A 16,386-nucleotide genomic window follows, 5' to 3' on the forward strand; every position below is an offset into this window, starting at 1 on the left:
CGCTAGTGTGAAACTAGCCTAATTCTCAAGAGAAATTGACATACTGCAATCTGGAGAGACGCATCGCTTGTCTGTCTATGCAGTAACATCTGGCCGCTGTGGGTTTGACGCTGCATAAGTACGCAGCGTCAAAACTGCAAATATTACTGATCATGTGCACATACCCTCAGATTCCTGGGTTATCTTACATGCACTGCTATTGAGGGCTAGCTTCAGATTTTCAATTATGTTCAGATCAGGGGGCATTGCAAAACCTTCAGCTTGCGCCTTTTCAGGTAGTCTATAGTAGATTTTGACGTGTGTCTAGGATCATCTGTTTGTCCTCTTTTCAACATGGTGTTATATTTGCATCAAGAATTTGTTGTAATTTTTTTCCTTGAATCCATTCTTCCCTATACCCGTGAAATGTTCCCTTTGCCATTGGCTGTAACTCGACCCCAAAGCATGATTGATCCACCCCAATTCTTAATGGTAGGCGACATGTTGTTTTCTTGAAATTCTGTGCCCTTTTTTTCTCCTTTTATAATTTTGATCATTGTGGCCAAAAAGTTCTATTTCAACCTCATCGGTTCACTGGACTTGTTTCCAAAATGTATCATGCTTGTTTAGATGTTCTTTTGCATATTCCTGACGCTGAATTTTATGGTGTGGGTGCAACAGAGACTTTCTTCTGATGACTCTTCCATTCCATGAAGGCCATATTTGTGTAGGTGTCTCTGAAAAGTAGAACAAAGTACCACAACTCCAGAGTCTGCTAAATCTTTCTGAAGGTCTTTTGCTGTCAAGGTGGTGAGGATTTCTGATTTGCCCCTCTAGAAATCCTACAAGCAGCTTTCTCTGCAATTTTGTTTGGTCTTCCAGACCTTATCTTGACCTCCACTGTTCCTGTAAACTGCCATTTCTTATTTACATTTCAAACTGAGGAAAGGGTAACCTGAAAATGCTTTGCTATCTTATAACCTTCTCCTGCTTTGTGAGCCTCCACCATTTTCAGAGTGCCAAGCAGCTGCTTGGAAGAACCCATGGCTGCTGTTTTTTGACACAAGGTTAGAGGAGGCTGGGTTTTTATAAAGCTGGGAAATTTGCATCACCTGGCCTTTCCTAATGATAGTGAACAAGCCATAACCCAAACAGGCTAATTAAGGTCTGAAACCTTGGTCAGAGTTATCTGAGAACACAAATCTCCAAGGATGGCCAAAATTGTGCATTGGCCCATTTCCCTTTTGTAAAGGAAATGTGTCATCTTTAGCTTTAGGCCTTGTAGAGATCATGCAATCTTTAACTTGCTTAACTGTTCACACTACCAGGAACTTTGACCAGAGGTTCCCAAACTTCTACATGAGAGATCTGCCCTAGTTTCAGGGGAGATCGGCCCTAATAAGTGATGGCTGTGTAGTTAGATTCCACTAAGTACCCGTGTGATGGAAGTTTCCTGTGGCCACTTTATCAGCTGTCTAATATCATGTACTCTTTGGCCAATGCTGAACATCTAAATGTCTTTACCACATCTGCAGGCTTTCATGTATGGAGTTATGGCATGATTGACAGATGAGATATTGGCATGTATGGAATAGTGCTATCTGACTGAGGGAAGAAAGCTGTGTGATACATTTAGACCCCCCTCTGTGTAATGTTTTCAGCTTTTGGAGCTTTAACCAATGATAATTGCCTTTTCATCTTCTGGTTTTATCTTTAAGCATGGAAGTAATTTCCACATCCAAGATAAAGATGGATTCACTGCACTTGACCTCATAATGAAAGACCGTCCTGCCTATGTTGTTTACCAAGCAAGTGGTAAGCGCATAGTTCTTTCTTCAAAATTTGACAGCTTAGTGATTGTGGATCAATTTATTAAATGGTAACCTTTGGCGTAGTTTTTATTTCATAAATTAATAGTGCATATGAATATAAGGAACTTTAGGAATATGTTTTAGCAGAGATATCTGCTTCTTTCTCATCCTGTACTGATCTTTCCCTCTCAATTCATAGATAATCTGATTTCACTGACTGCAGATTTTTTCTCCTTACTGAGATAGGAGATGACAATTGGGGCTCGTAAAGTTCTATAGAGAAGGGAGAGGTGGAGGAGGATGGAGGAGATAGACGCAGACACAGAAATTCCATTGCAAGTTCTTCTAAAACGACAGGTACAGTTCTTCATAGAACTTTATGAGCACTAATTGTCATCTCCTTTCTCAGTAATGGGTAATTAAGTGTTTGCTCGTTATAGATTTTTCCCATGAAATCAGAATTCAGAGAATGAGTAATCTAGGATGTTTGATCTATATGGGGCATTGTTGGGATCTGGAATCTAGATGGTATTGGGGGTGGCTGACAGGTTCCCTTTACAGATGTTTGTGAATGAATAGATTCACTCACTGAAGAACTCTGTGCTTATTAAAAATGTATTAAAATGATTTTGATATGAATTATGGTAGGTTATATTTTAATCTTTAAGTAAAGAGTTCTACGGTGAGTTGAATGAATAAGTTCCTAAACTATTACAAAAATGGAATATGAAATATGTGTAGGTTTTGTCTTTTTTTTATTGCTTTAAAGTTCTGCATAGTATATTCTCTCAATATATATACTAGTCTATTAAGTTATTAATCTATAAAATGCTTTGCTGCAAACAATAAACGTGTTTGTGTGTGTGGCATCCATAAAACATGTATTTATTTTCTTTTCAGATCCCACTGAACTTTACACCTGGGGGAATAATATAAATTTTACCTTGGGGCACAGCAACCAGCAAAGCAAGCATCACCCTGAACTGGTTGATATGTTTCCCCGCTGTGGCATATATATAAAACAGGTAAAATCAGTGCTTATGAATGAGTGGGACAGTGTGCAGCTGATAATAGACATGACTTTTTTTTCTTTCTATCTAGATGGTACTATGTAAATTTCACTCAGTCTTCCTGTCTCAGAAAGGCCAGGTCTACACCTGTGGCCATGGTCAAGGAGGTCGGCTTGGTCACGGAGATGAACTTACATGTCTGGTATGTTTATACTCCATTTTTTCATTTGTAAGTGTATATGTAACCTAAATCTAATGTTCCCACCCGTCCATTCCCGTAGAGCACACTAAGACCTCTGAGGAGGAGCTGTCCTGCTTGCATGAACTCTGAAAGATGGAAAGTTCTCACTTTCCCTTGAGTCCCATATCCTGTCTACAGCAAAGCCATTCCTGTTGGTTATATGTTCATTGGTCGTTGTTGCTGCTATAACCAAGATGATTGACACTAGCTCCAAGCCTGGGACTTTCAGGCTGCTGATTACTAGAGTGGTGCAGGAGAGCTCTCCACCTCCGGTATATCTAGCCACCTCGTAACCTTTCAGAGCTGTTTCCTAGTCAAAGCTCTACCATGGGAGATCCTTGTGCCTTTTTATATATTCAGAGACAAATGCCTGTATCAGTGATGGCTAGTGTAACAGAAGCCTCAATCAGAATATGCATTTTAATGCTATTGCTCACAAATATGTGGTAGGCATGACTCTAATGTAATTTCATTTCAGGGTCCTTTTGTTTTACTGAACTTGGCAGATGGCATCTGGGTTTATACAAGCAGGATGGCTTCCAAGTCTTGTGCATGCCTCATGTGGTCCCAGTGTCCTCTATATTGCACCCTACTGGTGGCTGGGCCTGTAGAATATAACTATCACAATTCCACCTCTCAGTGAGTCTTGGACGCAGTGACTGACAGTTCAGTTGTCCAATCTGCTGCAGGGGAGTGCTGAGCTGTCGATTTTTTGATTGGCAGCTAAGCCGTCCTGTCTGAGACTGGGAGGTGCTGAGCTTCCTTCCCTGTTTCAAGTGATTACCCAGCTGCTTAATTAGGCTGTCATTCCCAAATAGCTGCCAGTCTGTCTCAGCTTTCAGCTCAGTGTGGTGTATGCTCTGAATTCTGATCTTCTGTTGCCGGACCCTGGATTTGACTGTTAAGTACCTGTTTGTATTACCCTTTTTGCATTGGCGAATTCTGACCTTGGAATTCTGACTCTGGAGTGTGACCTGACTATGACTTTGTCTCTTCCCTCTTTTTTATAAGTACCCTCCTGGCTCTTGCCCTCTGATTCCTTGACTACCGTGACTCATGGCTTGTCTGTGAGAGTGACTCAGCTTCACAGTAACTATCCATGCATGGCCACTGTAGCAAGTACGGCTAGATTACAATGTAAGTGTGCCTAGTTTTGAGGATTTATTTTTCACTTTTAATAGGTTCCAAGATTGGTGGAAGGTTTGACTACCCATTCATGTAGTCAAGTGGCTGCTGCCAAGGACCATACCGTGGTACTAACAGAAGATGGATATGTTTACACTTTTGGCTTAAACACATTTCATCAACTGGGCATCCTCCCTCCTCTGTCAAATTATAACGTTCCAAGACAGGTCTGTGTAAACTGTCACACAGTGTTGTATCTAATATTTTAATGGGTTATTCACAGAATGTTAAGTTATCCCCTGTGGTGGATGGCTGGGATAAAACAACCTGGTGTTGGGCGCTACTCAGTAAATGAATGTAAGAGAAGGTTCCAAGGAAAAGAATTATTAAAAAAAAAAATTAGAGAAACAAGGTGTTTCGTTTCTCCTTGCGGATGAGGAGACTTAAAGCCGCAATGCTCCTCTGGGGAATATACAAATTGTCTCTTCAGAGAGGAAGAGGACTAGAACTCTAGTGCCACCTATTGGAGGTAGCAATCCTAGAAGTCAATGTTGACCCTTTAACGAGCCATGTCACATGTCTTAGGATAAAAGCCAAGCCAGAATCTCAATTTGCAGACACTGTATTTTGGGGGTACTGCTCCTCATCAGTGCAAAGTGTGAGATCTGGTTTGGCTGTGTGAGAGGCGTCTGACCGGAATCCAAGAAGTAACGTTTCTCCTGCACCGAAACGCGGTGTTTTATATTCTTTTTTCAATGCATTTTATTTTTTGGAATTTGCATTTACATTCAAAAAGGAGCAGAACCCACTTGTTACCGTATACCCTGGCCATCGACTTTCATTCACTTTCAGACCAGAGGTTTCCAGTCGAATGGAGCAGCAGCTTTCACCCACTGGGAGGTATTCTAAGTCCCAGCCAAGCACATCATAGACTTGTGCCTATAATATACACAACTCCATAAGGTTAATAAGAGGTTGTTCACTACTTTAACACTGATGGACTCTCCTTAGGATAGGTTTCCTATGTCTGATTGGTGAAACTCCCGCGTATCAGCTGTTCTCAGTGTCGGCAGCAGTTGGAAGTGCTCAGTTACGAGGCTGCTCTGTCTTCTGATAGTGGCCGCGGCCAGGTACTGCACATCTGCCTCCTATTCAAATCAATAGGCGGCGGATGTGCAGTACCCGGCCGCTAATACTATCCATAGACAGAGCAGCTCCGTAACCGAGACCAGGTGATCGGCGGTGGTGGTGGCTATCGCCCCTCCACTGATCAGACTTTGATGACCTATTCTAAAGACAGGTCATCAATGATAAAGTAGTGGACAACCTCTTTATTCTAATCATGCTTTCCTTGATACTGAAAGTTATTACATCGGGGTGTGCTTCTCATCTATTTTTGCATTTTTTTTCGAGTTATTCCCTGTTCACAGGATATGGATTGACTTATTGATCACTGGGATTCTCCCACCTATCCCAAGAGCAGCATTCTGAAACCTTGAAATTGGCTCTGCAGCTTTGTCTTGGGTAGAGAGGTGCACATAATTATTCACTGACTATAAGAGTGCCGGAAAAAACCTAGGCTTTGCACTTGGCTTTATCCCACTCCCTATTAAAAAAATCCTGCATATGCCCCTATTGAATTACATCATGGACTGGTGTGACTTTTTTTTTACTTAGAAAACATTCTTACATCTCAACATACTATTTTAATGAATAAGTAACACCGTGATTTATAAAACCCCTTTTTTTTCCCCCAAACAGGTTCAGGCCAAAACTCTGAAAGGCAAGTCTGTGATGGGGGTGGCTGCTGGACGGTTTCATACAGTACTGTGGACTAAAGATGCTGTTTATACAATGGGACTTAATGGTGGTCAATTAGGTACGTACCTGTTTGAAGCCTCTCCATGTCCGCCATTATGAGCTCCTGGTAGTCATTTTGTGTTTTGTTTTAGGGTATTTGCTAGACCCTAATGGAGAAAAGCACGTCAGTTGTCCTCGCCAAGTGTCTGCTCTGCATCATAAAGATATTAATATATCTCTCGTATCTGCGAGTGATGGAGCTACAGTTTGTGTCACTGAACGTGGTGACATTTACCTCCTAACCGAATACAAGTGTAAAAAGCTTGCATCAAAGTAAGAGGAACATATTATTCTTTCCATTATCAAAAAATTTCCATTAGTCTCCATGTTGCGGTTAATTGTTCATTTTGTATTCCATATATTATATATAATATATATTTTTTGGAACTTAGGCAATTGAACCTTAAGAAGGTTCTCGTATCTGGAGGAGTTCTAGATTACAAGACAGATCCACAAAATCTGAAAGAAAATGGTGGCCAGCCCATTCGGTTTCTTGCCTTGGATCGAGCTGGAAGGGTAAGTTTATAATATTAGATTTGCATTGTCTTAGTGATATAGAAGTACGTGTGGTTCTGTGCAAACTTAAGTGCAACATTGTCTTGGTTTAAGGTTTTTTGCTGGAAGTCCATCTCCGCCTCCATGAAACAGTGCCGCTGGGTGTACGGACGTCAAGTATTTGTGTCTGATTTTGCCCTAAACAAGAATGAAATGCTGTTCATCACCCGTGATGGTGAAGGATTTAGTGGAAAGTGGATGCCTGAGAAAAAAGTCTCCCCAGATAAAAAGGGTATTTTTCTTCTTTTATTGTAAATGCCTGCCAATTAAACTTGAGAATTGCAATGCAGGGCTGTGGAGTCACCTCTGACTTTGACTCGTCAATTTCCATGACTCCCGACTTCATCAAAATGGGCTCTGACTCCTACTCCACAGCCCTGCCAGGGCTGTGGAGTTGGTAAGCCAAACCTCCTACTCCTCAATTTCCATGACTCCGACTCCACAAAAATGGGCTCTGACTCCTACTCCACAGCCCTGGCAGGGCTGTGGAGTTGGTAAGCCAAACCTCCTACTCCTCAATTTCCATGACTCCGACTCCACAAAAATGGGCTCCGACTCCTACTCCACAACCCTGCCAGGGCTGTGGAGTTGGTAAGCCAAACCTCCAACTCCTCAATTTCCATGACTCCGACTCCAGAAAAAATGGGCTCCGACTCCAACTCCACAGCCCTGTTGCGAAGTTGTAATTTGCTAGTATAATGATGGAAGTTTTAGCCTTTCCAACATTGAATCTTGTGAAATCCATATATCACTGGTTTGCTGCCATGTTTCAAATTGCAGTATTCACATTGCTTAAATTGTGGCTGTTTTTCTGTAGTTATTGCTGAAATTATCCCATTAGGATAAGTTAGAAAAAGTCCTGCCCGGCACTCTATTGATAAAACTTCACCATGGACCAACGCTCCACACAAACACCACCTAACCTTGGAGAAAGAACCAGCGAATAAGCTTGTTTGTGTATATTTTTTTGTTTCTCGTTACAATGCTTCTGTCACATTTTTTTTTCTCTCTCCCCAGACCACTCAATATCTGATTCCGTTCCCTCTGATACCCATAATGTGTACGAAAGGATCGGCCTGCAGAAGCTAACCTTCATCCACAGGGCAGTTAGTGTCGCATCAGATCCTAATGGATGTAACTTTGCAGTTTTGCAGTCAGACCCTAAAAGCAGGTGATATGTATTGTTTTTTTTAATCTTTTCTAATTCTTCTTCTTTATTTTTTTTTATATAGCGCTAACATATTCCGCAGCGCTTTACAGTTTGCACATACTTTCATCTTTTATTTTTCTTATGGGGCTGTCTTCATTTGGTGGACTTCTCGTAGAAAAATACTGTATAGTGTTTTGCTGCATAAATGTGAATAGGATTTGTAAATCTCTTTGGCACTTTGCATGTGTAATAGAAGTATTCTTAACCATTTAGGACAGGTTCATTTCTGTTGGGCCAGGCTCAATCGGGCATATTTCATGGTCCCAATACCCCGTACTTGAACACAGGTCTCCCAAACTGATCTTCCAGCCTCATAGACATATTTGGCCTTCTGAATCCGGCCTTCCTACGTGAGCATTGTTTGCTTTCGTAGTGGTCTGGACAGGTTGTCCCGTGATTATCCCATCATGTTGGTTAAGGCACTGCACATCTCCATGCAGAGGTTTAATCACAACAGGAATAAGTATGTACCACGTGATACATCAGAAGGTCCCATGCTCTTAGATCGGTGAGGGTAATAGTTTGTCTACAGCTTCCTAACCACACATTGTTGAAATGCCAGTAAGAACCCAATATGTTTTCATGTGATGTTATTATTTTAACACTTTAATCCTTTTTCTGCCCGATAGCCTATTTGAAATCCCAGTTGTGTCGTCATCCATTTTTGTCGAAGCTTTTGAGAAGCTATTGAAAGAAGTAGATGAGATGGACTCCATCCACGACGTGACCTTCTTAGTAGGTTCCCAAGCTTTCCCCGCACATAGGTACATTCTGGCTCTGAAATGCGACTTCTTCCAGAAGCTGTTTCTTTCAGCAGACAATAACCAGGCTGACTTTACAGCTATATACCAAAGTGGGGAGGATTCGGCTGGATGTGACGTGTTTGTCATGGAAAAGGTTTCTCCTGCTCTCTTCTCTTATATCTTACAATTTCTCTACACTGACACATGCGATATGTTAGTTCATGGTCACAAGCCAAGGTGTATTCAAAAAGAAAAACTAGAAGAAAATCAAGATACCATTATTTCAGATTTTCAGAAGATAACTTTTCATGAAGATGTTAAAGGCAAGTCTGCTTATGAAGTGTATAGGAACAACCAGATCTGTGCAGACAATGAGAAGAAGAAAGGCAAGCTGAAGCCTTCCAAGAAAAGCAAATGTGTGAGCGAAGAAAGTAGCCCTGTTAAAATGCTGCAAAATCTGGCCAAGAAATTTGGCATGAGTTCTCTGAGTGCAAGGTTTGTTAACTTCTCTTCTTTCATTATTAAATCCAGCATAATGTTAACTATTTCTCTCCTCTTGCAAGTCATAGAGAGACGTTAGGAAACTGTATTGGTGACTGTATAACAGACAGAACATAATCCTAAGGCCTCATACAGATGGCCAGCAATACACCAATGCCACTGCTTTCAAGTGATGACGGCACACATCACTGAATTTTAGCATGCACATAATAGTCACAAATTCCGGACTCCCAGGAGCTATCCATTCCCATGGTTGATTTGTTTCACTTGGGTGCAGTAGTCAGTAGTGTTGGGTGAATGACTTTACATTTCTGGACTCCAAGGCCTGAATGAGCTCAGCGATCATGGTGCTCTGAAAAGTGCACAGTGATGTCTGTAGTAATTAGTAGGCGCCTCTAACCCGTACCTTCACTGATATGTCATCATGAGACATTTCTGAAAAACCATGTTTATACCCGGTCCTGCCTTTTATAGAGCTAGTGCCCAAACTTAGGCTAAAGGCTGTTGAGTTTAGGCAAATATATGGGCTAACCAATGAGATAATTGTGTATTTGTGGCTGCTGTTTGTAAAAGGATTGTCCAGGACTAATAATCTATCCATAGGATAGGTAATCCATATTTGATTAGTGGCGGGTTGCTACCGGTCAGCTATTGTCTGCCCCAGCGGAAGCAGCACAGCTGTAGTGGCCACTGTGGGTACTGCAGATTAGTTACCATTCACTAGAATAGGAGCTAATCTGTAGAACCTGGCAGCAACCACTGTAGTGTATGGTGCTGTGCTGTTCAGGCTATGTACAGAGTATATACAATCAGAATGACCAGTATGCTTTAAACGGGTGTCCCCATCTCCAAGATCCTAGCCCAGTATGTAGTAGTAGTAATATAACTAAATACTTCCAATTAGAAATGTGATATAGTTATTCTGATTCACTTTGTCACTTACTCCATGTAGGACATTGCAGAAGCCTTGGTATCTACGGCTACAACCACTCATATGGTGGCACTTAGTTAGCTGTTAGTGGTTGTAACCATGGATACCTAAGCTACTGCAATGCCCTATATGGGGTTAGCAACACCGCAAAAACTATGCTACATTTCTAATTGAAGCAATTTGCAAATATTATTAAAGCTTCTACATATTGGAATAGGATCTTGGAGATGAGAATACCCCTTTAAGGGTCCGATACGTGAAGACCAGTGTTGGTCACGCCGGTCTTGATGAGTAGGTTTGGAATCATATACTCCTGATTCGTATGCCATTCATGAATCAGGAGCATCGGACTAGTACTGTCCACCTCTGTGTACACCTTGCTACAAATCCTGCTCCAGTCTCTGCTGGAGTAAAATTTGTGGCACAGTGAATGCAAACGTTCATTGTGAATTTGACAAGTGGCGATTGCCAAGCCCCCGTCCCACCACAGCTTTGCCCACTTTGTCAGAGCTGAGCGAAAATGGCGAGAACAACAAAAGTTGCATTACTTTAGTTCCGCCACCAATTCCGCCAAAATTATATGACTTTTCAAAGCTTTTTTATACCAAAATATTGCCAAAAAAACTTTGATGAGTCGGGCTCAATGTGTTTCAGACGTCTCCTACTAGCAACCACATCTTGTGATTTCTCTGGTTGGGTATTCATAAACGAAGTGCTTTATTGAACAGTAGAGATAATGGTTGGTTTGGATTTCGGTCTTGCCTTTTTAATTGTATTTTTTTTTTTTTATGTTGAAGACTAGATGGCGTGAGATATGAAAATGGCACAATTAATGTAATTGCCAAGAATAGTGGAAACTTGCCAAAGTTCAGTATGAAGAAATGGTATGTACCATGAAATACTAAAGGGGAAACTCATGGGAATGTTGTATGCATTAGTCATGGCAAAAACCTGACATGACGAGGTAGCCATCATGGTTTATTTTCACTACAGAACAAACTCTGTAGCCCCAAGTCATCAAGCTGTTCTCTCCAGAAGTCGGACATAACACTGCTTACAACATTTTTGTAAAACTCAAAATTTGCTCAAAAATGTGTGATATTTGGTGTTTTTAACCAGTTCTTGCCATCTTTTTAAAAAGTTTGTTGGAGCTTGTGCAGTACAGGGCACCAAGGGTACCAAGCGCACTCAATAGATTCATCATAATTTATGCCACAAAAGTGCAATTTTCCCCGATAAAAAACTTGACACTGTCCATTTAACAGTATACAGAATTGCAGTGTTAGGTTTTCTTATTTCAAAGTTTCTACCAGCGAATGGATTCAACACTCACTAGATATTCCAGTAAAGTCAATAAGTAAGAAACCCGAAAAGAATATTGCTCAGGATTTTAGTACAGTGGGTGATCTGCAAAATTTTAGTGACTATTCCTAATTTATTATTGTGTTCTAAACTAATTGATTATTGAGCACTTTGACCATAATAAGAAATGTTTTGGTCTTTTAAACTGTTGGTATAAATCAAAATCCGCTGTCAGTAGAAATGGAAAAATAGAGTCCACATAACCTATAGCTTTTGCTTGAAGGTTTCTGAAGTGTAAAATGAATGCAACAAAATACAGTTCAGTTTTGGATGAAAACTGCTGCAATCAGCAAGAGAACTGCTGAAGATTACGTCTTGAGAAAGACAGGAACTATTATAAAAGATGCAGAGTTGGATAGATTTGTTTATGTAACGTCTTTTCATTTTCTTTTCAGCTCTTCACTTTGTGATGTAACCATAAAGTCTGAAGATGGGAAAGAATTCCCTTGCCATAAATGTGTCTTGTGTGCAAGACTTGGTATGTGTTTCTTGCTTTCAGACGTTTATTTTTTTGGTACTCATGTATGTACAGTACAGACCAAACGTTTGGACACACCTTCTCATTCAAAGAGTTTTCTTTATTTTCATGACTATGAAAATTGTAGATTCACGCTGAAGGCATCAAAACTATGAATTAACACATGTGGAATTATATAATTAACAAAAAAAAGTGTGAAACAACTGAAAATATGTCTTATATTCTAGGTTCTTTAAAGTAGCCACCTTTTGCTTTGATTACTGCTTTGCACACTCTTAGCATTTTCTTGATGAGCTTCAAGAGGTAGTCACCGGAAATGGTTTTCACTTCACAGGTGTACCCTGTCAGGTTTAATAAGTGAGATTTCTTGCCTTCTAAATGGGGTTGGGACCATCAGTTGTGTTGTGCAGAAGTCTGGTGGATAGACAGCTGATAGTCCTGAATAGACTGTTAGAATTTGTATTATGGCAAGAAAAAAGCAGCTAAGTAAAGAAAAACGAGTGGCCATCATTACTTTAAGAAATGAAGGTCAGTCAGTCTGAAAAATTGGGAAAACTTTGAACGTGTCCCCAAGTGCAGTGGCAAAAACCATCAAGCGCTACAAAAAACTGGCTCTGCTGCGGAGGATAAGTTCATCCTAGTCACCAGCCTCAGAAATCGCAGGTTAACAGCAGCTGAGATTAGAGACCAGGTCGATGCCACACAGAGTTCTAGCAGCAGACACATCTACAACAACTGTTGAGAAGAGACTTTGTGCAGCAGGCCTTCATGGTAAAATAGCTGCTAGGAAACCACTGCTAAGGACAGGCAACAAGCAGAAGAGACTTGTTTGGGCTAAAGAACATAAGGAATGGAAGTTAGACCAGTGGAAATCTGTGCTTTGGTCTGATGAGTCCAAATTTGAGATCTTTGGTCCCAACCACCGTGTCATTGTGCGACGCAGAAAAGGTGAACAGATGAACTCTACATGCCTGGTTCCCACCGTGAAGCATGGAGGAGGAGGTGTGATGGTGTGAGGGTGCTTTGCTGGTGACACTGTTGGGGATTTATTCAAAATTAAAGGCATACTGAACCAGCATGGCTACCACAGCATCTTGCAGCAGCATGCTATTCCATCCGGTTTGCATTTAGTTGGACCATCATTTATTTTTCAACAGGACAATGACCCCAAACGCACCTCCAGGCTGTGTAAGGGCTACTTGACCAAGAAGGAGAGTGATGGGGTGCTACGCCAGATGACCTGGCCTCCACAGTCACCAGACCTGAACCCAATCGAGATGGTTTGGGGTGAGCTGGACCGCAGAGTGAAGGCAAAAGGGCCAACAAGTGCTAAGCATCTCTGGGAACTCCTTCAAGACTGTAGGAAGACCATTTCCGGTGACTACCTCTTGAAGCTCATGAAGAGAATGCCAAGAGTGTGCAAAGCAGTAATCAAAGCAAAAGGTGGCTACTTTGATGAACCTAGAATATAAGACTAATTTTCAGTTGTTTCACACTTTTTTGTTAATTATATAATTCCACATGTTTTGATGCCTTCAGAGTGAATCTACAATTACTCTGTCGCCTTATTGGGGGACACAGAACCATGGGTGTTATGCTGCTGTCCACTAGGAGGCGACACTATGCATAATCTGAAAAAGATTAACTTTGGCTCCTCCTCTGCAGTATACACTCCTGGACGGTGTCAGCCTTCTCCAGTTTTTGCTTAGTGTCGCAAGTAGGCACACCTAAGATTTTTTTCTCTCTTCCGTTTTTTTCCTTAATTTTTTTCAACGGATTACAGATGAAGAAAAGCGGGTCTCCAGTGAGACCCCCGGCATGGCTCCCTCCTCGGTCCCCTATTAAGGGGTACCCGGTTGAGGTCGAGATGGTTCTTCCCCATGTTGCTCCTTCCCCAGTCCCTCGGGTACTGGTTCGAAGTCGAGAACCCCCCCCTCCTTCCCCAGTTTCCTTGGGCTCTGGGTTGAGGTCGAGGGTAGGACGAAGCCCCCTGACGGTGACAGCAGCTCCCTCCCTAATCACCCTCTGGGGGCATTAGGTCGAGACACCGCAGGTAGGGCCTGTACCAGGCACCATTCGGCCACTTACATGTCCAGGGACCCCAGCCCAGCTGCGGGCTCCTGTTTGGACCGGGGGAGGTGCAGGCAGGCATGGCACTTGTCAGAGACAGGGCTCCCGGCACCCCTGTCTCAGCGGCAGCACCAGCTGCATAGCGCCTCAAAGGGACCCCCCACAGGGCCCAGGTGGCGCTCATGTCCCCACCGCTAGCCTACCGTTCAATCCGGGGGGGTCTGGTTGGAATCCGACCCTCCCCCGGACAACCGCGCCGTCCTGGAGCCCTTCTGGGCATGAGCTATCAAATTTAGGCCGCGGCTTCGGCCTAGCCGAAGTCGCCGCCTTATTCCCGCCCCCCGGCCCGCCCCCGGATGACGAAAAATGACACTACAGTGTCATAGAAGGGGCGGATCGAGACAGGAAGGGCGCGCTTTTACATAGCTCCGCGCGCCCTTTTCAGCTCTCCGCCCCCTTCCCCCTCCACCTCAGAATCCGGTGGCCATCTTGCTGCACCTGAAGAAACTGAAGGCAGCACAGCAGTCTCTGGGGGGCACAAGAGGATTAACCAGCGCTGGACCTAGGGGGAGCACCGGTGGGGTAAGATCACAGCTGGGTCCTTTGTACTCAGCTGTGAGTTCCTGTAACCTATAATGCTCCCCTACCCCTCCTTTCCTCTGCGTAGATACACCTGTAGGGCCTCTGCGAATAGTTACTATGTCGGGCTCAAAAAAGGACCAGGCAAGACTGCTTTTGCGCAGTCTGCACAGCCTGCAAGGCCACTCTCCCCAGCGGCAGCACGTACCCGCACTGCTGGGACTGTACCCAAAGAACAGCAACGCTTCTGCGGCCGCTACTGCGCCAGAATGGGCGACTCAGATGTCGCAGTCTATAACAAAGTCTATAGATAACCTGACCTCCTCACTACTGCAGGCTCTGCAGGGTCATGTCTCGACTATGAACGTTACCCAGCAAAGGGATGTCCGGTATCAGGAACAGGCCGCTTACGACAGTTCGAGACGTAAGCGGACCCACAGGTCGCGTTCATCTGCGTCCTCACATAGCACTAGGTCGTCCCCCTCCAGGGAGAGACAGTGGCTACAGGTCACCGAGACCGTCCCCTGATACAGAGAGACAATGTGGATCTCCACAACGATCCCAGACCACACAAGACTCAGAGGGCATATGTGACTCCAACTCAGATAACGAAACAAGGAACGCTCTGCTCCCTTGTCCCCCTAACAATGCTGCGCTAGTTGAGGATATAATCTCTTCCATCCTTCGGGTGCTAGACTTTTCTGATCCAACCCCTGAAGTACCAGAACACAAGATTTCCTTTGAAAGTGTTCAGAAACCATCTGAGGTCTTTCTTGATCACCCGGAATTTCAAAAAAAAAAAAAAAAATACTTTCTAAGCATTTTTCGCAGCCTGAGAAAACGCCAATCGCAAATACTTGAAAGCAAAGTACCCCTTCCCACAGAAGGACACTAAGGATTGGACAGATCCGCCTAAAGTGGATCCTCCAGTCTCTAGGCTGACAGCACAAACGCTTCTCTCGCTGCCTGACAGCTCAACCCTCAAGGACGCAGCAGACAGACAGGTAGAACGCATGGCTCGTTCAATCTTCGAGGCGGCAGGTGCCTCTTTAGCTCCTGCATTTGCTTCAGTTTGGGCAGCCAAGGCCATTATGGCCTGGGCTGATCTATTACAACAGGGCCTCCAAGCTTCAAATCCTCAGCTGGCGGACCAGGCGGTGCAAATTGCAGTAGTGACAGATTACATGGTCCATGCAGCGTTGGATTCTGCAAGAGGGGTAGCGGAAATAGCATCAAATGCCATCACAATCCGGCATATTCTCTGGCTAAGACAATGGAAGGCGGATGCGGCCTTAAAAAAGTCCCTAACAAATCTCCCGTACTTCAGGGTCCGTCCTTTCAGTGGAAAGCTGGATACAATGATATCCAATGCTACCGGGGGTAAAAGTACTTCCCTCCCTCAGCTGAAACCAAAACGCACATTTAAAAGACGTAATCAATCTCGTTTCCGTTCCTTTCGGAATTCTTCAGGCTAGTCATAACAGTTCCCCTCTCAGGGACAACACACGGGCGGCACAGAGGCCGGACAGAAACTGGCAGTCAAAGGAAAGCCAGGCAAAATCCAAGGGAGGGAAAGCTCAGACTTTTCATTCGTCATTACTCATCCCCTCCGGAAAACACCCCACTTGTAGGCGGACGACTGCTACTCTTTCAGCAGGTCTGGCTGCCTATTACAGAAGACAGGTGGGTCAAGGAAATAGTGTCTTCAGGATACAAAATCGAGTTTACTACCAGCCCACCGCACAGGTTTTTTCTCTGTTCCTCCAAAACCTCCACTCAAAGCTCGAGCCTTCCATCAAGCGGTTTCATCCCTCCTGCAAGCAGGAGTCATAATACCGGTTCCAGCAGACGAGCGCTTACGAGGGTTCTACTCCAACCTGTTCGTGGTGCCCAAAAAGGGAGGCAGCGTCCGACCCATACTAGACCTCAAG

At 43.5% G+C, this 16,386-nt stretch overlaps 1 protein-coding gene across 3 annotated transcripts in view; it reads left to right on the top strand.

The window, feature by feature from the left end:
* Positions 1–16,386, top strand: part of IBTK (inhibitor of Bruton tyrosine kinase) — a 125,962-nt gene that overhangs the window by 23,413 nt on the left and 86,163 nt on the right. For all 3 annotated transcript variants that reach the window (XM_073589680.1, XM_073589678.1, XM_073589679.1), the window contains exons 3-14: positions 1,698–1,794; positions 2,691–2,815; positions 2,892–3,002; positions 4,223–4,393; positions 5,928–6,045; positions 6,119–6,299; positions 6,419–6,542; positions 6,636–6,813; positions 7,599–7,752; positions 8,421–9,029; positions 10,764–10,850; positions 11,724–11,806. In XM_073589680.1, coding sequence (XP_073445781.1) covers positions 1,698–1,794; positions 2,691–2,815; positions 2,892–3,002; positions 4,223–4,393; positions 5,928–6,045; positions 6,119–6,299; positions 6,419–6,542; positions 6,636–6,813; positions 7,599–7,752; positions 8,421–9,029; positions 10,764–10,850; positions 11,724–11,806 — 2,038 coding nt within the window. The remainder of the gene's footprint in view (positions 1–1,697; positions 1,795–2,690; positions 2,816–2,891; positions 3,003–4,222; positions 4,394–5,927; positions 6,046–6,118; positions 6,300–6,418; positions 6,543–6,635; positions 6,814–7,598; positions 7,753–8,420; positions 9,030–10,763; positions 10,851–11,723; positions 11,807–16,386) is intronic.

This window comes from Dendrobates tinctorius, unplaced genomic scaffold (assembly GCF_039654945.1).
Source record: "Dendrobates tinctorius isolate UK_male_01 unplaced genomic scaffold, ASM3965494v1 ptg000111l, whole genome shotgun sequence".
Taxonomy (NCBI): Eukaryota; Metazoa; Chordata; class Amphibia; order Anura; family Dendrobatidae; genus Dendrobates; species Dendrobates tinctorius.